The sequence below is a fragment of the Cyanistes caeruleus genome, chromosome 11 (assembly GCF_971803275.1).
Source record: "Cyanistes caeruleus chromosome 11, bCyaCae1.hap1.1, whole genome shotgun sequence".
In the NCBI taxonomy this organism is placed as follows: domain Eukaryota; kingdom Metazoa; phylum Chordata; class Aves; order Passeriformes; family Paridae; genus Cyanistes; species Cyanistes caeruleus.
The window spans coordinates 10,331,875-10,358,441 of NC_141711.1; the positions used below are offsets into that span (position 1 = coordinate 10,331,875).

Below are 26,567 nucleotides of genomic sequence, written 5' to 3' on the forward strand. Positions count from 1 at the left end.
TTGTGGGGCAGGCAATGCCCATGTGCCAAGGAGCACAGACACCTCCTGAGTGGGTGCTGTGACAACCCCACACCTGACCTGACCCCCTTCCCAGCCCCCTCATGGCTGTCCCAGCCATGTTCCTTGCCAGGAGTCAGTCACACCTGGATGGAGCCTTCTGACAGGTCACACATGGGGCTGGCACTGCCATCACTACAGAAATGTTACAACCAGACCTTATTTCAAATCACCACTTCTTCCTCCACTGAAAGGATCCAGAAACTGCCTCTCCAAGGGGCAATTTCTCCATTCCCACTGCCCAGGATCTGCTGTGCCTTTGGCAGAGTTGATGGCTGGGAACAGGCTGCTGGGTGGCTGGGTGAGATCAGCCCCTGCTCAGCACCATGTGGGATGTGGAATGGGAGGGAGGAGGCAGCGGTCCAGTGCTCAGAGCTATTTGGGTTTTGCTCCAAACCACTAAAAAAGAGGGATCTCTGCTGAAAGTGCTCCAAAGAAACACAGCAAGCACTGCTGACAGTATAATCTCCACTGTCCATTTCTATTAATGCTCTTACAGGTTTAGCAGAAACTGGAAAGCTCGGAGCTGACTTTCCACTATCCAAGGCATGCAAGATCTCCCAGATGAGCAAAGCCAATGCGACCCTCTGTGCAGCCCCCACCAGCACCCTTTGGAGGGGCACTTCCCAGCAGGCTGCTGGAGCACTTGCCTGGCAAAAGAGACAATGGACCCATGTGTGTTTTACTCCTCGTGCCTGGCTGACAACCGCAGCCCACAGAGGCTCACATTTGCAGTGCACACTCAGCACTCTGAGCTAACCCAGGCTGAGGGATGACCCAGCGCCGGGGGGTTTGCAGCCAGCTCTGCCTCCCATCTGCTGCACACAAAGCTCAGGCAGCAGCCACAGAGGGTGGGGGCAAGGTTTGAGGGGGTGTCATGAGATGGATGCTTTTTTAAGCTGCTGCAAAAAGAACATTAAACTCCTGACGTGAGATGGGGTCAGAACATCCTGCACTACTTTGGATTTCTACTGCATGTCACACGCATTGGGCAGGAAAATAATTATCTTTCTAACTTCACTTTTTTTGCTTTTTCTTTCCCCTAACAGGAGGCTGCTCATCTTTTAACTGCCTGGAAGAAACCTCTGAAATATGAAATCCCTAGTCTGCCCAGGCTTCAGCCAGATGTCTACTGTAAGGGAGTGCTGGCTGTATCCAAGCCAGTGCAGGGACTGGCTGCCACTGGTTGCAGAAGTGACTGTGATTCAGAGATCTGTTTTCTGGACATGCTTTAAAACCACCTGTGAATTACTCTCGATGTTCAAGATTCTGGAAGGTTTACTTAGGCAAAAGTTATTGCCATTAGGAAGATATCAAAATTACATAAAGAACCTCCTTGTTTTCTATAAAGATTCACAAAAGCTCTTTCCTCTTTTGGCTCCTGCTTTCTTGCACAGTTTACTTTGCCTTTATGTTTCTAAAGATAATTTTTCTTCATTTCTCACCGATGACACCTCTTGGACTATCACAGTGCCACCAGCCATACCCAGGCTCAGGGGCTGGCACAGCTGGGCCTTGGCTGTGTGGCTCCCTCCTCCCCAGAGGTGGGCATAGCTCAGGCTCTGTTTTTCAAGGAAGGCCTTCTTATTCCCATCTAGTCAAGTTGAGTCAAAGATCAGCCAGGGAAACTCTAATCAAGTGATGGAAAATGGTGACAGTTATAGGATTAGCTCACAATAAATCATGCAGAAAGGGAAGGAAGGAATCCAGCTGCTTCAAGGAGCTTGCCAAATGCCCCAGTATCGTCTGTGGGGGATCATATTAGGAACAGAGCCAATGGCAGCTGGTCTGGACACTCTGTCCCATTCACTGCAGGGGTTCTTCCTAAACCTTCATGTCTCCTCAGCAGCAGGAGGCTCTGGTCACCTGGTACCAGCCTGAGGCAGATGCCAGGAAGGTTTAATAGAAAGATCACAGCTATTTTGGCTGGAGGGATGTATTTTGCTGGGGCAGTGTCCCTAGGTCTCTACTGTCACAAGGACTGCAATTAAGATCTTTATAGGAAACAGAAAATTAACAATATCCAGCAGGAAGACGGCCTCTGTGAGCAAATAAAGTATTTGTGTGTAAGTACCATGCAATCTTCTGTTTCCAAATGGTTAATTCCTCCTATAAGCCAAGCTAGAAGCTTTCCAAGAGCAATTTCTCTTCCTCATTACGCCTGTCGTTCTCCTGGCCCCAGTTGGCTGCTTGCATTTATAATACAAGCCTGAACTGCCAGCATTCCCATTCCTTGTCAATAAACTCCTCCTTTGCAGCCTGCTGCCCGAAGGAACTGCAGAAGAGCTTGCACCGGCAGTGCCAAGACAGGGATCCTTGCCAGGATGGACAGGGGCTGATTTGCCCTGGGCAAGGCTGCACCAGAGATCCACCTCTCCCTAAAATCCCGCCCGTGTGGTGTCCGTACCCCTGCAGGACCCCATCTCTGGGCAGGCTCAGGCAGCCCACAGCTGCTCACACAGCACCATGGAGCTGCCAAGCCAAGAGACCATCTGCACCAGCCTGCTGTCTCCTGCTCAGCTGCTGAGGCCACGGCAGGCCAGCACGCAGGGGACCAGGCTGGGCTTGCTCGAAACCTGCCCGCGCTCAGGTCTGCTTTGGGCAGATGCTGTTTGTGCCCTCTGCACACGGGCCACCTGCACGGGTACAACAAAGAGGAGTCTCTCCAATGTCAGATGGCTCAACTTGCCAGCTGAACATGTTTCAAGCCATCTTCTCAGCTCTGTGCATCTGGGATTGATGAAAGCCTCAGCCAGCTGATCTGAGAAGAAATGCACACTCAGCAAACTCCAGGGCAGCACCTTGCACACAGCCATCCCTCCCTGGCTCTGCTTCATGGCTCTCATCCCTCTGCTCCCAGCCGAGGGGCTGTGTCCTGCCCTTCTAAATGACACAGGTCATTAGCTGGTGAGACTCTCTGTCACAAGATACACAACGAGAGGCTTTACAAGGAGTTGAAGAGGTGCATGAGCTCGCAGAGGAGGAGGAGTGAATTACAGCCTGCTGGAGACTAGGGAGAACCATCTCTGAGAACCATCTCCAGCACATACAGTCCCACCACATGGCCCCTCGTGCCTACTTCTCCTGCATTTAATAATGACCACTGAAGAGCCCTGTCTCCCCAGACAGTATGTTCAGCAGAGGGCACAAACACCTCCAGTGCCATTGCAACTCTGGGGCACAACATATCCAGCATCACTGGTAGCTGCTTGTCTGAGTGGCTGCTGGGACCTTCCTGCTGGGGACCTCAGGAAGAAGGGAACTGCGAGGTTTGGTGTCTACATCACCCAGCAGCTGTGGGCTACTGATGCAAAACTCCACCAGCATCAATTCAGCCTTGTTTGGGTCTCACAGTGCCTGTGCCTGCTGATCCTATTAAGCTAAAGGGAAATCAATCTCCCTGATATTGCCAGGAGTAAACTTGGAAGCGACCCAGCTGTGAATATGCTGCTCCTGCACCCCTGCCAAAAGGAAGGGCCTGGCTCTGTAGATATGTGCAGGACTGAACTCGCTGCCTCTCCTGCTGTGGGGAAATCTGCCTGTGCAGAGATTGTGGCAGGCAGAGCCACACTCTCGCAGGGCAGCAGAGTACAAATGGGGTGGGGAGCTCCTGAGAAGCTTCTGACCTCCAACTAGTTTGTGCTGATTTCTCAGCTTTGAAGAAAGCTCTCTAGAATAGGCAAGGCAGCCCCAGAGACACCCACACATGGCAGCTCCAAGCAAACAGCACCTTTGAACCTCATGTCAATATTACCCATCCTCCTGCAAGGTCAGTGAAGCAACATCTGGCCAGAGAGCAGGCTTGGTTTGGGTTCCACATTAGCAGGGAGGCTGCAAACTTGTAGGGAGAGAGAAAACACTCTCTCTCTCTCTCAAAGGAAGGCTCAAACCTGCTGCTGCTCTCTCCCTGGAAGAAAGCAGCCAGGAGATGGAGGGCTATAAATCAAGTGCCATTTACATGGAGAAGGAAAAGCTGTGAGCACATTGTGACTGGAGGCCAGGACTCATGGCCTCAACATCCCTCCACATCACAGGTGACAAGCTGATGGGAAGGGACCTACGGGCCCTGTGCACTGCTGTGAAGATCCAAAACATTTAATGGCACATCTCCTTGCACAAGTACCATGGGTAGAGACACCAGCACCTGCCCATCTGCCATGGCCAGGCTAGAGGCTTCCTCATCTGTCACTCGAGCCACTGCAGAGGCCTCACACCTTCAGAGACACTCTTTGGGAGAAAACAGCTTCAAGTCCAGCTGGATGCTACACTGAGGTAGTCTATGAAAATTAAGTACAATTGTGAAAAAGCTGTGTCTCACCAGGATCAAGTGCTTCTTCAGCCCAGCAGGTCTCAGCACCTGTGCTCAGCATGGTTTGTGTACATGGCCATGTAACAGACTCACTGGAGCACAAACCCAGGGCACTGTGGCTTGCAGGGTCTCACAGCTGCCAGAGCAGCTGCACAGTGTGACAGCACCCCCAGGGCTCGGTGCTGGGAGCATTGAATGCCTTTGCCATCGTTGCTCCCGTGCATCAGGGATCCCTGGTAAGGTGGAGGGGAGGTAGGAAGGACATGCCAAGAGACAGGGAGGCAGCCAGGACCCCAAAGAGCCAGGGCTGCCTCCAGGGCTGGGGATGGCTGGTGCTCGGAGAGCCCCGCTGTAGGTCAGGAAGCTCTCGTCACAGCCCAGGGAAGGACCTGAGGTGGCACAGGACAGCACGTTCAGCTGGGACAGAAGAATCGGCAGACACCGAGTCCACACACACTCACACCTTCAAAACCAGGTCCTCAACCATTTTCTACACCCAATGGTGATTCTCCTCTCGGCACAGAGCTGCCACAGGATGTGGGTTATGTGGCCAGGCCTTCCTGCACTGGCAGACAGTGACAAGCCACCTCAGCTGAGGATGTAGCTGCTGAACCCAAGGTGGTAGAGCTGCTACATTCCTAACCAGAGAGGAAAAACCCTGCTTTCTTCTCCCAGGAAAGCCTAACTCCAAGCCCTTCCCAGCCAAATTCCCATCAGCCTGCCTGCCCATAAATTTACAACTATTTATTTAGTCAAAGCTCATCCAGATATTAAGAGCTCAGGGGCACTATGGGGAAAACAGGAGCAGGCAGAGCAGCCAGCCTGTTCCTCCAACAGGCTGCAGGAATTCCCCACTGCCTGGTTCAAGGCTGGACACCTCCACACCCTGAAGCTAAATGTGCTCAGTGCCATGCCAGCAAGCTAAAGGGAGTGGACTTGTGCAAGGATCTCTGAGGCAAGGATCACCAAGCCTAGAAACAAAATTGAGGCAGATCTTTGCCTCTGAGACTTCAAAATGTGAGAGGTGGAAAAGGTTACAAGGCAGGGCCTTTCAAAAAGCCTACAGACCCCAGACATCCCAGTAAGGCCTGCTGCAAAGGGTCTGGGAAAAAATGAAACTTGCTCAATAGCATTCAAAAGAAATTCTGAAAGAGAGCTCAGTTTCCCTCCCACTTACCCTCTCCCTGTGCACCAGAAGCCAGCATAAAGATGTCCCCACATCAACAAGGTGGCAGGTCAGAAGGACAGCACCAGGTGCAAGATGGAGATCTGTTGCCATGACTGTGGTCCTGATCCCATGTGGTGCCCTCACACAGCCTTTCATCAGCTTTTTAGACTGAAAATCCGTATTTCAGGCAGTGAGTCACAGCAATGTGTGGGGCTGATGCAGAAATCAATTTGCCAGTGGCAGGGGAGTGTGTGTGTATTTGCCTTTTGCAATCACTGACCTGTCTGAGGGGCTCAGACTGGAAACACACTCAGGGCACTCCTGAACTCTGACAGATTCAGCCCACCAAGAGGGGAGCAGAGATCTGTGAGCTGTGAAGTGGTGGGGTGACACTTCAGGATGTTGGCCACTGCAGGCTCCTCTGGCTACTGGGTATCCTGGGCTTGCTGGGCTCCACGCAGAGGGGAACTGGCACTGCTGGCTGCTGGAACCACCCATGCTGCCTCCTGCAGAAACTGCAGAGGTGCCAGTGCCTGGCTGCTGCTGCAGCCCCTGTTTGCTGAGCAGCCAGCACACCACAGCTCCTGACAGCATGAGCCCAAGCAGTGGCCACCCAGCTCCTGGGGATACAGAAAAACTTTCTTTCTTTGCCCAGCAGACCTTTGACTTAGACTGAAATTTTGGCTTCCCAGTGGAAGCCACAGGCAATCGGGAAATGGAGAACAGAGCAAGAAGAGACATTTGGGGGTTGAACCCTATTTATCAGAGCTCTACAACTGACTTTAATGGGTAATTTAATAACTAGAAAGACATGGGGTACAAACCTCCAACAGCATAGCCAGAATAAATCACAACAGCCAGCCATGAAGCAAGGATCTCAGCATCTGGACATGAGCATCAGGGATGGGGCAGCAGCATTTACAGGGGGCATTTAGTAATATCTCCCACCATACAGCCTTGCTGGGAACATTTTACTGCCACAGAGGGAGTTCCATTTGAACAGGGGAAAAATTAAAAGATGCATGTGAATCAGTGGGGAAATTGCAGGGAGCTTGTGGCTGAATACAGACCTGTCCCACAGCTGCAGATCCAGACAGGAGACAGTGTCCCAGTTTACAGCACTGCAAGCTCTGCAGGTACAGGTGTATGTATGGGACAGAGCAGACTGGTCTAAACTGGGAAGCAGAGCCTGGGAATGTGGGGTTCAACTCCCCATTGACTCCCCTCCATCCATGACGAATTTTACTGGGGGAAAAAAGCTCCTCTAGCTACCTCCAGCTCCTAGGGTAGGTCCATTTGCCCCTATTTTCACTCTCAGTGCAAACTGTGCCGTGCAGGCAGGACCAAGGCACAATGGTGTTAAACCCAGGCCTTTCAGGCCACAAGAGCTCCTCAGTGAGATGTTTCCCCATTGTCAGACTGCTAGCAATCCTTAATTGCCTTTGAACAAGGAAAGTGTTGGGCTTTTGCCCAGCTGCATCTCAAAGGCTCAAAGTGAAACATCTTCCCTTGGCCCCTCAGAAGTATTTGGGGAGTTAAGCTCTTCTTTGGGCATGCAGCTCCAAGGGGCAGTACTGGGAGTTAAGTGCCTAATGGCTTTGTAGTTTCCTGGCTTCTGATATGGAGTCCTGGGAAAGACAGCTGTGTTTGCACTGGAATTAAGAAGGAGGGTTTGTCATGCTCTCCATTCAGATGCTTGTGGGAACCCAGGACCAAGAAATAAACTTGGTCAAACATAATATATCCCACATAACAAATATCAACACACAAAGCACATAACAAATCCCAATATCCTCGGAAGAGCCCTGGATGCTGCACAAGCACTCATCTCCCAGCCTTGGACCTCACCAACCTGCACCAACACAGGCAAAAGTCCTGCTGGTGCTGTTTTTGTGGAGTTCTTATTGCAGGATATTGAAGTTTTGTGTGTGGGAACTAAATGCAGCTGCACCCAGAGATGCATGCAGGTGCTGCCAGAAAGAAACAGCCATGCTGAGATGCCAGAAGAATGTGGAGCCAGGAGAGGCTGGAGCCAGCTAGCAGAGCCACCAGCACACAAATTTCTCCTGCAGGGACAAAGTTAACTCCATGTGTGCTAAGCCCACTCCGTTCCCTTCTAAAACCTCTTGCATCAGAGATTCTCAGGAAACTGTATAAAGCCAAGAAGGACTAGAGAAAGCATTCCTCACAAAAAGCCTGGCCCTCAGGAGCAGATGGGCTTCATTATTGTCCTGCTCTCAGCACTGAACCGGGTGGATTTTTCTACCCCAACAGGTAGCGCTTCACGTCTTTTTCAAAGGTGGAAGATCTGAGGGCTTCCAGCCTGTGTTTAACAACATCTTGGCTGACAAATGTTGTACTTCGAGTACTGGCTCCTCAAAAGGAAGGGGCTGCATCCTGGGCATCATGATAGTAAGAGTGGGAAAACAAGCTGGGCAAAATTGCCCCATGACAAAACAAGAGAAGACAAGAGAGAAGAAGAGAAGAGAAGAGAAGAGAAGAGAAGAGAAGAGAAGAGAAGAGAAGAGAAGAGAAGAGAAGAGAAGAGAAGAGAAGAGAAGAGAAGAGAAGAGAAGAGAAGAGAAGAGAAGAGAAGAGAAGAGAAGAGAAGAGAAGAGAAGAGAAGAGAAGAGAAGAGAAGAGAAGAGAAGAGAAGAGAAGAGAAGAGAAGAGAAGAGAAGAGAAGAGAAGAGAAATCAATATCATCTGAGGGTGGCTTAGATTTGTCATCCCTGCCTGTGCTTGCAGCCTTAGCCAGGGTAAAAGCAGCATCTCCCTCCTTATCTGGAAGGCTGAGGACATGTGTCAGCCAGCTGCAGGCATGACCCAGGCTCAGAGCATTCGCTGGCCGAACCACACGCAAGTCCCAAGGCAGGGGCTGAATTTCAGCCTCCAAATACCTTTAAACAATGGGGAGGAACTGAGACCTAAAATAGGCTCTTTCCTGTTCTGGAAAAAAAAAAAAAAAATAAAATCCCTGGTTTCTAAAGGTCTGCTAATATTTAAGTGTGTATTTATCTCCATTCACACCAGGTCTAGGTGCAGTTCTAGGTTCAGGGACTTGAGCTCTGTGGGTCAAATCACTTATCAAATCTATAATCTCTACAATAATTTGTATCCTCCTGAAGGGACCAATCTTTAGGCACAGAGAAAGAGCTGACTGGGATCAATAAATTTGGAACAATGAGAAGCAACACCCTTCTCAGGCTGGTGAAAGCGTTGGAGAAGGCTTTGCTCTATCAGAGCCCAGGGGAGATCCAGCTGGTTGATACAGGAGCAGATAAGGATGGAGAGAGGGCTCTTGCTGCTTTCTCACTTGGAAAGCTTTCTGGAATAGTATCACAACCCTGGAACTTCTGATATCTCTTGTTGTGAAAGAGGCAGACCAAAGGCTGAGTGTATCTCACCTGCAAAGCCCCGTGAGGTCCAAGAGCTCGTGCTGACAGCAGGTTGTGAAACAACATGGGGAGTGCCGAAGCCAGCACTGAGCAAGTGCTGCTAGAAAGACCTAAGAAACAACAGCTGGACACTGCAGATGGACAGAACCAGGGCAGAAATTAGGGACCACTTTGAGATTGAGAGCTTTTCCTTCTTTCTTATTGGAGAAAATCTGCCAGCTCTTCAGATGTCAATACAGTCTGCCTACTCACAGCTGCCCCAAAGACACAGCCACACAGCACTGCCCTGCAGAAACCTCAGACCAGATGAACACAGGGCCTTAGGACCTGCCACTCACCTCCCTCAACCTCCTTCAAATGTTCCCTGTTCCCTCTATCCCACATTTGTACTACCAGAGTCATCCCACATCCCCCACTGTTGTTAAAATCAGTGTGGTCCCCCTGAGAACAGCAGTGACCAAAGCGCTGATGTAGACAAGGAATGGCAGCCTCCAGTATCTCCTGCTGTGCCAGCCTAGATGTGCTGCCAGCAGAGTGAGATGAAACACCAGGCTGGGAGTCCTGCTGTGTATTCTCACCTCTATGCAGAAGATGTACAGCGTGCACAAGTCGGCACAGCTAGCGGTGCGCTATTCCTGCTGGGAACGGTAGAGGAACATCAGCTCAGAAGATGGATGACAATCATGCTGAGGCCAGACAGGTTCTCCTGGATGCCTGTGGGGTTACACCAGAACAGCCAAGGACTCCTGGTGGCCCTCATCACTCCCTAAGCCCACCTGAGATGGCATGAGCTTTGCCTGGGAGCTGAGCACACTTGCCCACACCACCAGCCCAGGTGCAGGAGGTGTTGAAAGGTGACTGCTCCAAGTAAACCATAGAACTACCCACTGTGGCATGGTGTGGAAGGTCTTTGCACCACCTCAACACCTTCCTGCAACACAGACATCCTGCCCTTGGCCATGTATCTGTGAGCCTGGGGAAGGACAGCTGATGGCCAACAGGACAGACAGGTCAGCACTGACATGAAGCGAGCAGGGGCAGTGATGGCACAGCTCCACCCCAGGGCCAGGGGAAAGCCGGGCCTACAGCCCCCGCGTCTGCTCACTAGTACAGCCAGCAGGAAGGAAAGGCTGCAAAAAATCACCAGGGTTCACAAAGTCAGGGCACACTCAAGCACACAAGCCCACCTCCCTGTGGAGCACCAAGACCTGAACCACCCCTCTGGCAAGCACACTGAGCTCATTCCTGCCTCCAGGAGGTACAACAGGGAATTCTGCCACTGACATCAGTACAGACTAATTCAGCCCACCACCAAAATTACCAACTCAGCGGCATTCAGGAGCAGAGTTATTTCAGCACAGGCTGGTGTGTGGGTGTTCCTGAGGCAGAACAAGAAACCCTTATTCCAGTACAGCCATGGAGCTCAGCACAAACCACTCTGCTGCACAACTGTCCGGATGGAGCTGTGAGTGAGTCGTGCAAACACAGCAGTTAATTCCTGCTCCCTGAGCTGAGTGAGCCCTTAGCGCTCTCAAGCTTAAAGGTTTCTGGCTATATCATCCTTCTTCCCATTCCTTGTCCTGGTCACAGGAAAGTTTGGTCTCTATGTGCCATTAGCAAGGATTAATTCAGCTTGTTCCATGTAATTGACTGTGGGTGGCCCAGGGAAGGCAACCTGCTCAATCCTGCTAACGATGGAGAAACGATCTGACTGCTCTTGGGGGAAACTCATACCATGGCTTCTTTTTTTCCTAGCATTTTTCTTCATTATTATACAAAAACCAAATGACACCAGACAACTAGAACTCCAAAAAACCCCAGGCAGCCATCACATTAAAGATGACACTTTCTTTTGCAAATTGTTTACCTATTATTGTAACTTGTAACTTCTAAAATTCAAGTAATTGGCCTCAGTTTGTTTTTCATTGGGATAAAGAATGAAGCAATCTTTAGCTTGCTTCTTTTCTGTATATGGTAATGACCTTTCCTCTGCTAGCTAGTGTGAGTTTCTCACTGATCTGAAGAGAAAAGGAAAAACTATAAACTGAAAAAATAATAAGGGAAAGAAATGGCACAAAAATGAAGGCTGCACTCAGGGAGACAACTGTGTGGCTAGAAAATAAGCTGGTAGAGAACATGAATATTGCTTTAACTCACCTCTTTTTAGAACCTAATGGGGCAAATCTGCAGAGGGCATCCACACCCTCACAAACAGGTTCCCACTGAGTGACAAACGTGACTCGGTTCCAGCAGCTGGAGACTCCTACCTCAGACCTATCACCATCTATGGGAACTTCCAAAAATCACAGTTGCCCCACGTGAAAGAGTAGATTTGCAGGGCATTGCATTCCCCAAGGCATCAGCTGGCCAGCACTTCTCAAGGCAGCATTCCAGACCCAAATTCCGTCCAGCGCCTGTGAGACACCAGCACCATTACATTACCATCACCTGGCTTGCTCTGAGCTCACGGGAACTCTGTGAAACTGGGCTGAGATCAGGTAAGGAATTAAAGTCAACTAAGCACAGAAAGTTCTGCTGACTCAGACCAACAGAATCTCTTTTTTGAGAACCCGAGCCCTGGAAAGAGACATGTTTTCTAGTCAGATGCTAGAAAGCGTATCCAGTGTAAAACACAATCATCTCTTCATTAGCGCCCCTGGAGATTAAAGCTGATTCAGTGCTGCAGTTTTTACTGAGCAGTCCCAACACTAAAATAAGATGCATAAATCATTTCTTTAAGAAAAGAAGAAGTTACTAAGGAATACAATAGTGATTATGGTCTTCTGGGATTTCTGAATTCATCTGACAAGCTTCACATGCTTGTCTAGAAATAACAAATGCTTGCTGAAACCCAACTCCTTTTCAATCTTACTCACCCAACAAGTTACGCCTTTTTTTTATTTTTAGGGAAAAAAAACATTAAAGTGATGGAGCAGCCCCTATAAAAGGAAAATCACATTTAATTTAGTCTACACTGATAAAATTCTATTAACATTTCAGTCAAGTCAGTCTTCTGAATTTTAAGATGTAACTCGAAAGGCCCCATTGATGGATTGCTGCTGTACTCAGAAAACATTAGTACATTGTTAAAACGGCAGGAATTTCCCAATAACGTCTCTTGGGAAAGAGGAACGAATTTCCCCAAAGGGGCAGAAAAAGGCAGGGAAATAAATTATCCCCCCAGTACAAAACGGTTCAGATTTTAGTTCAGGATTGTTTCCCAGCTTCAAAGAAATTTCTAAGAGCACACAATAGAGCAGTCCCTGGAGCCATTCAAACAGAGTCCCAGGGATCTGAGTGACCGCGGGTGTCAATGGGCACTTGCGGGACGGAGCAGCTCCCTTTTGCCGTCCCGAGCACGGGAGGGCTGCAGGAAGCTGTGCACGGTTCCACGATGGCACAAAGCTGGCCAGGGTTCCCGTCCCGCAGGACAGAGAGCCGAGAGAAGAAGGTGTCTCCAGGAGGGAGGCGCGGGTGTCCCTGCGGCGCCGGGACGGGACCGCCACGGCCAAGTTGAGCGGGATGCGCCAGGGCCGGCAGCTCAGCGGCTGAGCCAGCCCCGGCTCGGCGGGGAGCGCCCGGCACCCGAGCGGCTCCGGGAGCCAGCAAGGGGCTGCCCGCAGTGCCCCGCTCCCCTCTCCGCCCGCCCGCGACCGCCGGGGGACCCTCGGAGAGCGCGGCGCCCGCCGACCCACCTGGGCTGAGGCTGCTCTGGAAGTAGAAGAGGACGAGCAGGAGCGAGCCGAGGCCGGCGGCCAGCGCCAGCCGCGGCGCCCGGCTCCGCCGCATCCTCGGCCCCGGCCCCGAGCCCCGGCGGGCGCCGCCGCCCCGCCCCGCGCCCGCGGCCCCGCGGCCCCGCAGGAAGTGACACGGGACGGGAACGCGGCCCCCGAGAGCCCCGCGGCGCCGGCGGCGGCTCGGCACGGCCAGGGGCGGGGGCTGTCCTCGGCCGGGGCCGCGTCCGCCCTGAGCGCTGCCCTGCCCGGCTCCCGGCACCGCTCGGGGACTCCCCGAGGGGAAAAGGGAGTCGCCGATGTGCTGGCAGGATCGGGAGTTTCCTGATGACTTTGCACGGTCAGTACTTCGGAAGCGTCACAAAGTTTCGTGGTCTTAAAATACGCATGGCCTTAAAATAAATACACCTTTTTTTTTTTTTTTTTCTTTTCTTTTTTTTTTTTTTAATATTCTTTTGGCTACCCCCGGCCCTGCAGTCTTTTACTGAAAGCAATAATGCTTCTGACTAATTCCACCTCAAGCAATACATTTCTGCAGAAGGAGGACGTAATTTTCTATTACTCTCGGCATGCTTTTGGAAAGTGAGAGTGCAAAGTTCTCTTGCTGCATCCTCTATCCCTCAGGCTCCGTAATCACAGGCAGAACCAGCCCAGAGCTTCTGTTGCCCCAGTTTTGAAATAGCAGCAATGCTTTTCACCCAGCTCTGTAAAACATGTGAGATCTGCTCAAAGGCCACCTGCCAAATTAGCCAGGCCAAGAGCTGGATTCCACAGACAACACTCATTCACTGCTGCTCTTCAGCCCCAACACACTTTAGTTTTAAGAAAAGGAGGACAGCTCAAGGAGGAGCCACTGGGAATGACAAAGAGAGTCTGGGTATGTGCACGTGCTGGGCTTCATTCTGCCCTCATTTAGGGCAGGGGAAACCAGGAGGAGAATCTCATGTTGGGAAGGAATCTGGAATGAAATAAGAACACAAGCAGCTTCTTGCAGGCTGTGTTGGACTGTGACCATACAGCTCTTTGATGTCCCTATTGGATGGTCTAGAGAGGGACAGTAGGAATGAGACCCTGATATCCCTCCTTGCAAGAGCACAGCAGAGTGTGCAGCTGGAGAGAGGCTCAGCAGCAGAGCCCTGTGTCTGTTTAATACCAAACCGTGATACGACTGTGACCCCAAGCACTAGGGAGCAAGAGATGATGCTGGGGGAGCACTGTGGCTGGCAATGGCTCTGCAGATTTGCAGCCTCTCTTGCAAGTGGTGCAGTAATTTTGGCCCCTTGATGAGTTTGGAAAGACTTGGGGTCTGCCTCACACGTAAAGATGCTCAGGGGCAGCAGAATGGGATGTCTGGTACTGCTGTCTTTGGGGCCACAGAGAGTTCAGTGACTGAAGGCATATCCAGCCTGTGCAGTGGGAACCCTCTTGGAGTAGCTTTTCAGGAGCTGGAAGGTATGCTCAAGACTGTTGGTGAATTTTTCATTATTTGCATCTCCCAGTACTGAAACACCAGAAAATCTAGCCCAAGGCTCCCAGAGAAGCTAGGGAAAATAATCACCCCTTTAGCCCAGCTTTCCTGGGTTCAGCAGGATGAATAAAAAACAGTAGAAATAACCAAACTTCACCCATAGTTGGAAATTCCCTTTAAAGAAAATGCAGTAAAACATCCCAGTGGAAACTCAGGCACGGAGCAGGACCTGTCGAGTCCTGCTGCCTGCTGTCTGTATTTCATCCCTGGGGCCAGGGCCAGGGCCAGGGCCATCTGTGAGCACATCACATATGCAAGGCTGGTCTTCAGCAGCCCGAGGTGAACGTTCAGATCCACAGGGCTAAAAACAGAAGCCTATCATGAGGATTTCATAGGATTCTTATGTGGACTCAGCTGCAAATGCTCCCCATTTCAAAGGACAAACCCCTTTTAGAAGGAGAAAACCTCTTTTAGAAGGACAAACCCATTTTCCAGGGGGAAGAAGGGATATATTATGATAAGAGCTGACTTCTGGCTATGGCACCAGCTGCTGAGAGGTCAGGCCTTTGCTGTTGCCTATTCCTGAGTGTGTGACAGACCTCCCTGGTCACACATGCTGCTCTCTCCTAACATCCCCCTTCCCCTGCAGCCCCACCATTCAGAAAAGAAAAACCCCAGCCCATTAAGGCAGAAGAGAAGATCGCTGCAGACACACAGAAGGGCACAAGAAGGAGCTGTCAGAGTCTCAGATTATGATCCCAAGATTATTTCTAATGAGCCATCAGATTCAGTCTGCTTTGGAGAAGCCCTTCTCTCCCTCCCCAGGCACCACTGGTGGCTGGAGAGCAGCAGATGCACAAAACACACATGAAAATACAACTGCTCAGCAGCACACATGAAATGAGTGTGGCAAGCACTGATCCCTGGTATCTTAATCTGTGGCTTTGCCAGGTCCATTGGAAGGACTGAGAAATGAGTATTTGCTGTAGAGTGGCAATGGCTCCTTCCCTGACAGGCTGTGGACTCCTCGTGGAAGGGACACCCTGTTCCCTGTCTGCACAGTGCCTCCCACCATGGGCTTCAGACCATGGCTGGAGCTATTTATGGCTGTTAAAATAATATTGGTAAACAAAAATAATGATCAAAAGGTGCTAAAAACACACTGCAGAGGGAAATTATTCGTTACTGCCAAGGTCTGAACTGCAGCTGACTTGTAGGTGAAGAGGAAGTGCTGTGCCTTTGATGCAGTGCATGCTTGATTCCCTCTCTCATTAGTAGTGCTCGTTACTGTCTTCTCAGCAGGTTTCTGCCACATGCTTTGCTTTTTCCCAGGACCTTGGTGCCACTGAGTGAGATTAACCCCAAGCTTTGGTCTGATGACCACGATGAATAGAAATTAAACAGTGTCTAGTTTCTGCTGGAATCTGTTGTACTCCTCCCTGAGGCCTGGTTGTCTGGCCACTGTGAAAAAGAGCCTTTCTAGAGGATATTTTGCCTTTGCACCCAGCTGTTTAATTCTGGAGCAGCAGAAGCAGTTTTCCCTGGCCTCCTGCCGGTGAGGCTCCCATCTGCTGGTGCTGGGTGCACTGACAGCGCTGCCACTGCCCTGGGGTCACCGAGGAAAGGCTTGGGAGGAGATGGGGGAATGACACTGGTGCTTGTGATCATCTTGTGGGTCATCTCCTCTCTGCTTCCTACCAGCTGCATTAGATGTCACCCTGCCTCTGGGATTTCCATGGACCTCTGTGTATCCTGATACTCAGTGCTGGGTTTTAAATTTTATGGCATCACTTTACGTGCTGGCTGAGAGGAACCTTGCAAAGCCTCAGCCTATCCCCTGCTTGAGGCTGTTCGGCAAGTTTCCCCAAGATGGACACCTAAGATCTTGCCAAGCAATCCTTTCCAGATTTACAAACTCTCAAAAAGTTTTCCTAACACCTTATCTGAACCATCCCTGTCAAAATGGGGACCCGTGACATTTTGCCCTGAAAGATAGGGTGCCAGGTTCTGCCACTTTCTTGTATTAAAAGGAAAGGTCACTGCTGCTGAGAGCACCGAACTGGAATACTTGCTTTCTCAAGCAGTGCATTGATTTTCCATCATTTCCTGTAGCCCTTTGCACCTGCAGAATGTGACTTTTCAAACATTATTTCATAAATGCACTAGTGTTTATGCTCACTTTGCACTGACACAAGAGCCTTACTTCACAGCAGCAGAGAACAATGGTGGACTATTCACCATTGGGTGCTGGATAAATATTGGCAAGGTCAGTATATCCAACAAGGAGAGGTGACCAGAGGATTGCTAGTTACATAGATTATAACAAGATGCTTCCTGTATCTTTTTAAAATCTGGGGCCAGATTTTGCCATGTGTTCATACAAAGTAGCACTGATGCCTTGAGAAATCACCTTGAAAATCACCATCAGAAGGACGGGGCTGGGAAACAACAGCAGCCAATTGCAAAGACATTCTGCATCCCGAGGAACCCCACGGGTTTGGTGGGTATGAGAGTGTACATTGCCTAAAATTAATCAGGCTCTTATGCCTCGTGAGAAAGAAAGTGCTAAGGGTTAGAATAGTGCATGTAGCATCTGATCCTGAGTAGTCAGTATTGCAACCTGGCTAATTCCACAGCTTGTCAACCTTTCTGTTACCCCCTGACCACGTAAAAAAGAAAAAGCTAATGACTTCCCAGGGACCATTTTACAATTATCTCCTCATCTCCTCTGAAATCTTCCTAAAGACCAAGGAACTAAAAACTGGGCTGTCTCTTCTGATTTTTAACATACTGGCCTCCGTCAAAATATAGTTCAAGGAAACATTCCTTTAACTTTCTTCCTGCTGGAATTTAAAAATAAAATAAAACAAAAAGCAGCAGCTTTTTTCTCTTAAAAGTACCAGTGGTGATGGAAGCAAACCAAATTACAGGCTCTAAGGACAGCCCTCTGCCTGCATCTACTGGAAATGCTGGTGGTAGGATGGAAACTCCCATCAAACTTTTTATTCAATAGTAACAAGTAGGGTCTGTATTATCTTTTGTACCAGGCATTTCTATTTCATTAGTTTATGTACTGTTCCCAGCTGGGAGTTTGCTTTCTGCTGATGTCTGATTGAGGGACTCACCTGAGGAAGGGATGTGATTTACAGATACACACCGGAAAGCAAATTGACCTTGGCACAAGGATGGGAGTTGTGCAGTTCCTCTGACAGCAAGAGCAGCAAACCTGCCAAGGCTCCCATGAGGAGCATGGTCAGGGTTTGCCTCCTGCTCTGCAGAATATTTCTGTTTTCTGCTGTTTCTTGCACACCCAGGGAACACAGCCACAGCTTTTCTCCATGCTGCCCAAAGCAACTGGTTGGCTCTGCTCTGCACCTCTGTACCTCTGTGGTCAGGGTTGTACAAAGAGAAGATGTACAAAGGTTGTACAGAGATGGCTCAGATGGGAACCAAGGACCTTGTATCCCAAGGAAACCCAGTAAATCTCTCCAGCAAAACCCCACCAGGGCATTGCTCACATGTGGCAGAGCACAGCAGCTCAATGCACAGCTGCTCTGGCCTGCAAGGGAACACAGCTCAGAGGGAGGAGATGGAGGGAAGGAATTTTTCTGCTGGCACACAGATCTCCTGTGAGTGAGGCTTTGAACAGAGCAGGGACTCTCACTTTCAGTGCTTATTCTTATAGCCTGATTATGGTGGCTGGGAACAAGAAACTAGAACATTTCAAGCACAAACAGTGCTCTGCACTGCTCAGGGCACGGCCAGACCTCCTCTCAGAGCCTGTGGTTTGTTGGGTTAGTACTGCTGACAGTGGTGAAGAACAGTCTGGCTGCTATACCAAATCTATATATTGATGGCAGCTAAATCATGTACTTTTTAAAGAGGTTGCTGTATTTCCAGCTGGTTGCAGTGGGACAGCTCTACCCTTTTCAGTGTCATGAAAATAATCCACACAAACACCTATGAGCCTGATCTTCTCTGAAGTTTGCCATCAGTGAAAGTGGAACAGAAAAAGCTACTTTGTTTCTACAGATGTTCCCAGCAATAGAGTGATTTCAGCAAAGCCAGAGAGAATTCCAGTTCCTCTCTCAGCTGTGGAAGACAGCACAGTCATATGTCATTGGAAAAAAAAAAAAAAAAAGGAAAAATGAAGTGAGTGTTTGTGGTGGTGCTTTTTTTTTTTTTGGGGGGGGGGCTTTTTTTTGTTTTGCTTTTTGTGTTTTGTTGGTTTTTTGTTTTTTTTGGTTGGTTGGGGTTTTTTTTGGCTGCTATTTCTGCAGTTACAGCTACAGCTAAACAGCGGTAGCAGGTTACAGCAGAAACTGAATATGCTACTGTGCAGAGGCTCAATTCATTGAACTGGGCAGATATAAATGGGCTTTTAAACTTCAGAAATTAATTTAAACAAAACACAATTATCTCTTTCAATGAGGGCATGTCCAGAAAGCACCAGCTGGAGACAGTACAAGGTAGCTCAGGCGTATGTTGCGATGTTTAAAACCTGAAGCAATGAGAGCTGCACTGAAGCTTACTCTGTTTTATTTCCATTTGGCATCCTGGAGCTAATGGAGTGAAGGATCTTGAACAAAGTGCCTCAGTCAGCCTCTCTGTGGCTTATGCCCTGAAATGCCCCTGGCCAACAATTCTGTCCTGTAATCCTCCAGAGGGCTCTCCCAAAGGCAGGATGGAGGATTACAACCACCTCCAACCTCCTGGTTTGAACAAAGCAAGTAATACCTAATAATTAGTGAGAAATTAAAAACTTGCTGCTCAAATTGCAGGGGTGGCAGAGAGGGACATGCTCTGAATGCACTATCAATCCATGCTGTACTGCAACATGGATCTCACCCAAGCTTGCACAGAGTGTGTGGGTTAAGGCTCCCTGTGCTTCTCTTTGCACCACGAGCCAGGGGAGAGCCAGGAGCTGCTCAGCCTTCTGCTGAAAGGGGGTCAAATCCCTCCAGGCTGAAAGCACCAGGCTCATGTCACATTTTAGTGATGTCCACAGACCATGTGGAAAAGCTTCATGCTGCCCAGCAAAGCAGCTGAAACTGAGCTGTAAGATAATCAGTGAGAAGGAATCATGGTTAAACATTATCTAGAAATAGGGTTGGCCCAGAATATAAACTCTGGCTCCATGCTAGGAAAAGATTAGGAATTAGAGGAAAAAATGTAGTAAAGGTCTGCTGTTCTGACAGTTATCATCCACACTGCAGTGCAGTATATGTGACTTTACTGGTGTCCTGTACTTTTTGTTCCCAGTTCCCGGTTGTGTGTGTGTGTTTTACTGCCTGCTGGGTTAAACCACGACCACTGTCTTCTCCTGTTCTGCTCCCGTGGCTGTGCTTTCTCTGGTCATTGGTTTGTAGTCAGCCAGACTATTCCTGCAGAGCCCAGCAGAGCTCATGGTGTTAAACCAGCCAAGCATTCAGTCAAGGCAAATGCTAACTTTCCACATTCTCCTCTCAGGACGTCCAGAGCTTGACAAAGTGGGCATGACTCCATGGATCTCGTGAGCCACTGTCTGGCTACACAGGAATTTATAGCTGTGTGGTTGTTACAGCTTCAGCTGAAGAAGAGATATACTTAACTCGTTTTCCAATGGAATCTTCATTGGACAATGCAGAAGCCAAGAAAAGAAAACCATTCGCAGCTGAAGTCTTTCAAATGTGTTCTTCAGTCAGCCAGGACTGCACAGAGAAACTTAATCCTAAATCCCATTCTTTGTGACCACTCTTAGGAGTAGCAGTGAATGACACAAACCAAAATCTCCTCCTTTTGATTACAGGGCCTCAAACACCTGCCCTGAGCTTGAAGAAGTCTCATCTGTGATTGCATGTTGATGTTTGTGAGTGTGACAATGAAACTTAAAAAATTGCTGAGAAGACTATAAAGGAAAAGGTATCAATCAACAGCAGCATGGAACCTCTTCATGTCCTTCCTTAGTGTGTTAAGTAATGACTGAATAAAGTAAAAATATGTAACAGCTGAATGAAATATTAGACAGCACAGAAACACATGGCATTGCTCAAAATACCAGTTTTTCCTGCATGGAGAATTAGTGCTAGCTCTATATGGACTTAGTCATCACAACTTTCCATCCACTCCAGCTTTTGAAACAATTAATCTCATGGAAGCCAGAGCAGAGAATCCTGCTGGGGAACCAAATGCTTTTGGTGAAAGATCCAACAGCAATGAAAACAAATGTACCTGACTTTCTGGGCTGCGCTTAGAGAAAGTCCCCATTAGTTACAGTGACAGATGTGAATATTTCTGTTTTCCTCCAGCAAGTCTTTCTTGACAACTTTAAATCATATTAAGTGATATTAAGTAACTATCATATTAACTAAGTAGGGGGCAGGAGGGGGAGGAATCTTTTCTTAACTAGCTTCAGGTATCTTTTTTTCTTCTTGTCTGAAAAACCTGCCCATTGGAATATTGGTTGTAAAATCAGTCAACAATTTGAAGAAACCAGAAGAAACTCATGTAACACGAGCATTTCCCAGCTGTTGAGTGTCCACTCTCCAGATGCAGAAAGTGCAGAGAGGTTTTATCGAGTGGGAAATGTTCACAATGTCCAGACTCATGGAACCAACTAAAATCAGTCTGTTTGCTGACTTCAGGGAGGGAAAAGAGCACCTGGGTGACACCCCAGCTCTGCCACACCGAGGGGAAGGAGGTGTGAAACCCCAAGTGTACTTGTTTGAAAGAGGGCACAGCAGAGAGACACTCAGCTTGGATGGTGGGATTGAGGACAGGAGCAGGGAAGGCAAGTTTTCCAGGAGACAGACTGTAACAGAAGGCAATGAAATCGGCTGTGATTTTACCATTTGTTTCACAGAGGCTCTCGGACAGCCCTGCCTGACACCTGAAATCACATCCAAGAAATGACAAGCTTAGAGTACAACACATGTGGGTGGTAGAATTTATTTTATGGAAGGGATAAAAACCTCCACCATAACCAAAACAGTAAGAACAATACCCAATATTGATCCTTTTAATCTTGGCCAAAGAACAGCTGAAACATTTTTGCTGATATTTAAAGCAAAGTAATCAGCATGAAGCAGATATTCTCTGCTTAGGAACTTTCAACCCAAATAGTTGCAATTTGGCAAAACTATGAGCAGCTGCAATGAATTATTGTTGCTGGAAGTTCTGGTCCATTTTAGCAATAGGTGGTGTACCTGTGTCACTTGCCATATGCATAAAATTCAGCATTGCAAAGACAGAAATGAAAGTTGACACTGTTAATCACTAACACCTAAAGCATTTTAAGGAATTCAGGGAAAGCAGCTTTTTTCTTGGAGTTAAGAGGTTGTAATTTCACTCTTTCTTGCAGAGAAAACATTGGTTGCTGAAGTTAAATTTTCACAGGTCAAAAAAATTTTTAAAAAGCCCTCCAAGTGGTTTCTAGTCTAGTTAACTGAGCCTGTGAATTTTGAGAACCCCTCAGACAGACATCGTATTTCCCAAAGCCTTTTGGAAAGCCTAATAAAGATGAAACGAGAAGCATTTTATTATCCATTCCAGCACAGGGGCCAGAAGAGGGAACAACAGGGGACACTGCTGGAGCCAGGGACATGGGTGCTGTGTCTTCTCTACACTGGAAGCTCAGGGGTGAAAATGTGGGCATAGTTTGTATAAGATATGGAGCGTAGGAGAGTGAGGATGAAGAATGATGTGATGGCAAGAGGTGCAGAAGGAGCAGTCTCTGAGCTGGATTGGCAATTGTATAACGAGATCAGCATAATGACAGTGTCCTGGGTCTTGAACATAAATTCTTCAACCAGATTCTAGGGGAATATTTCTGCTATTGCCTAAGCAGGACAGGTGAATTTTCAAAGTTCAAACACAAAGAACCCCAAAGACTCTCTGGGATGAATATTTGCTGGGCTATACCCTTTAGGATCAGAATTGTACTAAAGCACATCAAAAGGATGTGCAGAAGAGCACAAGTGTCTCATTAAGTAGACCTCAAAAGCCACACCCAAAGACAAGCTCTGTTCCCAGTTTACCACCCTGCATGTGTCCTGTGTAAAAGCAATGGGAAGCAGCTGGGGAATGCAGAGCTCTGCAGAATGTCCCAAAGCTGGCACAGGCAGAAGGAAAGTCCACAGGCCCTGGGGTGTCAGCAGTTCCCCCCCTCCATTTCTGCTCTGGAAAGGGGATGCTCAGTGATTCATAGCAAGCTCCAGCACTGTTTGTGTGGTGCCACCATAGAAATACTTCATTCAGAAGGGGCTGTGTTGCCAGACAGGTTAATGCCATGGGGAGCATGACACATTTATAGCTCTTTATGGCAAAAAGCGGGCAGCCAAGTGTACAATGAATCCTGAAATCTTTGTAGGAGCCCCATAATTGTTTTTGTGGGCTGATTGGGTAAGAACATGGAGCTCTTTGCCCTACCAACCACAGGTTCCTTTCCATTTAACTCACTCTTTAACCAATTATACCTTCACTACAATTTTAAACCATCTGTTGCATGTTTGGCTCTTTAGCAAAGACTTCTAATCCATACTACCCTCCTCTAAATTTTAAAGGCATGTCTCCAGATCAACTGAACATGGACAAAGTAGAGAGTGAACACAGCCATTACCAGAAAAGCATGGAACCAGACTTCCCTTGGATATATGTTCCTATAATCCTTATATCAAGATGAAGTGACTTGCCTGTGATGGAAGAACAAGTCAATGACAGCAAAACAGAACTGAGGTGACTTGAATCACAGTAGTTTGCTCCAAAAGGTTACTGTAGCTCTAAAGGAGTTTCTCTGACATCCAGGTTTGTTACACACCCTCTCCTGCCTCTGTGAGGGCTGGTGGGGCAGCAAACCATGTGCTGAAAGTGTCTGAGGAAGAGCAGCTATCACTTCTTGAGAGAGTTGTCAGGTGATCCTTGCCTGTCCTGCACTGTTAGGGCACCAGTGGCCAGCTGCTGCAGGCAGAGGTTTCAAAAGGTTTCAAACACATGGTACAGCCTGTGTTGTCACAGAGGATTCCCCCAAAATGGAACCCATGGGGAAATCCCCATGCCACAATGCTGCCATCAAAAGCAAAGGGCTCTTGGCTTGTACTGGACACCCACACCATCTGAGTATCAGGGACCTGGAGGGCTTTCCTGGCTCTTTGGGTGACCCCTCAGTATTAATCCAATGTTTTCTTTGTTCAACTCCTCTTACTTTCACATTCAGAATATAATTTCGCTTTCAGTTCGCTTCCATACTAAAGGGCAATCCTGTCACTTTGCTCCAGCTTGCCCCAGGAATTGTTATATTATCAGCACAGTCAAACACCAGCACGGGAACATAGCCCAGGTTTTTACCATCTCAGCAGGTTCTCCCTTGTGCACATGCGCAATGCAGTCCCAACCAGCTCTCACAGGGATTGATCTCCCCACTGCAGCACACGGGCCAGCCTCTCTGGATAGGATTTGGACATCCCAAATGCAATGTGGCTGAGAAACCATCTGAATTTCAGCAAAGGAGGCATTTCTTCCTGGGGGCCACACCTTCACCAGGAGAGCTGCAGCATTTTGAAGGGGTGCACTGAGCTTTCTTCCCATCCTGGGAACACTCAAAGCCCAAAAGCCCAAAACTTTCTCCAGGATGCCCACTGCAGCAGGGGGCCAAGCTGAGTGCAGATCAAGGCCAGGCTGTTCAGCCTGGGTGTTTACATCCAGACTGCTCAGGATGCTGCAAAAGGACAGAGGGAATAATGCTATTCCTGGTCCAAAGACAACCTCCCTCTGCAGAGAGGTTATGCTGCTCTTTCAAGAGCAGCCAAGAGCAGAGTGTGCTCTGCAGTGCCCTGGCCCCCAGGAGCAGCAGGAGCCTGTCCCAGGGAGTGCCTCGTTCATCCAGAAGGGCTGAGCCCCCAGCAGCTGTGCCAGAGCCACCCGGAGCTGCCAAGTCTGCTCACATCCACAAAGGCCCCACGTGCTCCCGGGAGCAGCCCCTGCACGTGGCTGTAATTCTGTCTAAATTCACCCTTGAACCCTGTGGGCTTTGCAGGCTCCCCTCTCACCCCGGTGCTGTGCAGACAAACCCTTCTTCATTGCGTTCAAGGGAGGGAATATATAAATAAAAGCTGCAGCACAGAGGAGCACACAGCCCTGGCTGTGCATGGGGAGCATCTGATGGAAAGGAGCCAAGTGGCTACTGAGCCCTAGAAGTATAAAACAACAATGAAGAATTACAAATCAAGACCCAAAGAGATTTGAATTAAATGAAATTCCAAAGAGAAGCAGCTCAGCAGCACAGCAAAGCCCCCGGTCCTTGGGAGGATGAGGGTTTCTCCCCAGCAGTGCTGCTCTGCTGGGAGCCTCTCTCATTCTTCCCCTTGGCTTTTTGACCTGTCTGAGCATTCACACAACCTAAATATTTATAGTACTTATTTCCCAGTGCTCTCTTGGATCTTTGGAAATGTGCAGTGTCTCTTGTTTGGGTCATGTCCTCACTGCTGCTGCTGCAGAGGAAGGGCTGGCTCTCCCAGGCAATGGTGAGTGCGGTATCCAGATCCTCCATTCCAGCTTGAGCAGTCCTGATGGGCAGCCTATGGATTTCTCAGGTCTATCCATTGCACTTTCTGATAGAATTTTTGTTTTCAGCTTTTTCCCTATCTCTGGACATGTTAAAAGGAGTCACTGGCAGAGCAGGTTATTGCACAGCCTTTGGGCTGTGATTGTCCCTGTAAGATCACCAGACCCTTTTGTTCTGACCCCTGTAAGAGGGGAAATAATGGCACAGCTTTGACATAAAGACTCTTGTTCTTTTTCTTGTTGCTTTTTTTTTTTTTTTTCTTTTTCATCTTGAGAACATCAAATCTTCTGGATCAGACAGGCCTTGCTCAGGGCAGTGTTCCTAGAAGCAAGATTGGTTTAGCTTTGACCTCCAGCTGCACCCTGAGCAGGAACAGGCCATGGGTGCAGATGGACACAAATTCCCCTGGCTCAGTGTTTTTGCTGGCCAGATGCAGGTGGCTGCTGGCCAGAAGCTGTGGGGCTGCATGAGCGAGGCCCTGAGCCTGGCATGGGGGGCAGAGCCCCTGCACTCAAACCCAGGGGTGGGAGTTTGTCTCTCCACCCGAGGCTCCCTGGGCAGGGCAGGGTGCCAGCATCTGGCTGGGGAATGTCTGCTTGGCACGGCTGCTTGTGACACGGGCGAGGGCGGCACGCCCGCCCGCGGACTCGCAGCCACGCATTCTTATACTTCTTGTTTGCTTTTCATCCCAATCTCTTGCAATTTTGCAAACCCTTGGCAACCAAACGAATTGTGATTTACAGTGAATTACTTGCAACACCATCCAGCCAGGGGAAACCCCACCAAAAAAAAAGAAATCAGCAAAGTTTGTGGGGTCTCCTGTAGCATCTGCCGCATGACCCCAGCTGGGGAGGGGGTGGCTCACTCCTTTACCACCCTGCCTGGATGCCAGGGATGAACAAGGCAGCTGAGAAACTCCAAACACTGTGTGAAGCAGGGTTTCATTAAAATAAAATACACCAGGCACATTGCATTGTATTGATTTGTAATTCTCACCAGCGGTTTCTTTCATAAAGTAATTGCAGATGCTCACTCTTACTGCTTGCAAAGAGAGCAGTCCAAATCTTTGTCTTGCTTAACAGCTTCTGCATCAAAGACCTCATGAGAGGCTTGGACACTTTAAAAGGACCAGCAATTATTTGTGGTGCTGGCTTTGCATTTAGTTTCCTTGCATATTCATGCCAGTGATATTTTAACAGGCACATAACGGGAGGAAGCAAAGACTGACAGTAGGGGATCCAGCTGAAGTGAAGCAGATGTCTTTTAAATTCAGAACACATACAGCACAGAAACACTGAGTGATCGAACACAAACTAGAAGCGAAACCAGAAAAAACAGATTTTATACTTAAAACTGAGCACTGCAGAAAGAACAAAGAACCTGAGTGGTGCAAAACAAACTTATATTAGAAAACTCTTCACTCTGAACGCCCTACTGCATTGCCAAGGAGCACAGGTTAGGAATTTCAATAAACTTAGTTTTATGTTGACTGTGTCCCTTTAATTATTACTTTTTGGCACAGCATGTAGGACACCTCCAGGCCAAAACACAAGAGATGTTGAAAGTGCAACCGTTCCTTCCCTTTGGGAATGAAAGTTTTCTGATTATTATATAAAAATATTTGGATGTATTTTTTAGAGATTCATCGCATTAGCAGCTATATTATTAGCAGTGAGTCAGTGAACGCTTTGCTGATGTTTTAAAATACCTAACTTAAGGTCAGAACTTAACCACACCAAGCAGGCAGGCCTGGTGTGAAACAGCCTTATTCTCTCCGGTGGGACTGCTCTAATGAGCAAGGGTTGGCAGCATGTGATTGTAGACTGTGAACTGTATAGAGCAGCTCTGTTTTAATTGCAAGGCGCTGGGCACATCCAGGCAGGAGCAAAACGTAAG

General features: G+C 48.6%; 1 protein-coding gene and 1 long non-coding RNA gene across 2 annotated transcripts in view; one reads left to right on the top strand and one right to left on the bottom strand.

The window, feature by feature from the left end:
* CHST13 (carbohydrate sulfotransferase 13) overlaps positions 1 to 12,738 on the bottom strand; it is a 29,643-nt gene extending 16,905 nt beyond the window's left edge. Inside the window, exon 1 of the mRNA XM_086846934.1 lies at positions 12,628 to 12,738. Coding sequence (XP_086703060.1) covers positions 12,628 to 12,721 — 94 coding nt within the window. The 5' untranslated portion in view covers positions 12,722 to 12,738. The remainder of the gene's footprint in view (positions 1 to 12,627) is intronic.
* A 70-nt stretch (positions 12,739 to 12,808) lies between these two features.
* On the top strand, positions 12,809 to 26,160 carry LOC147650997 (uncharacterized). Its single transcript, XR_015274966.1, has 2 exons — positions 12,809 to 13,006; positions 19,604 to 26,160. It is a non-coding gene; the product is annotated as an uncharacterized LOC147650997 (long non-coding RNA).
* Positions 26,161 to 26,567: the final 407 nt, after the last annotated feature.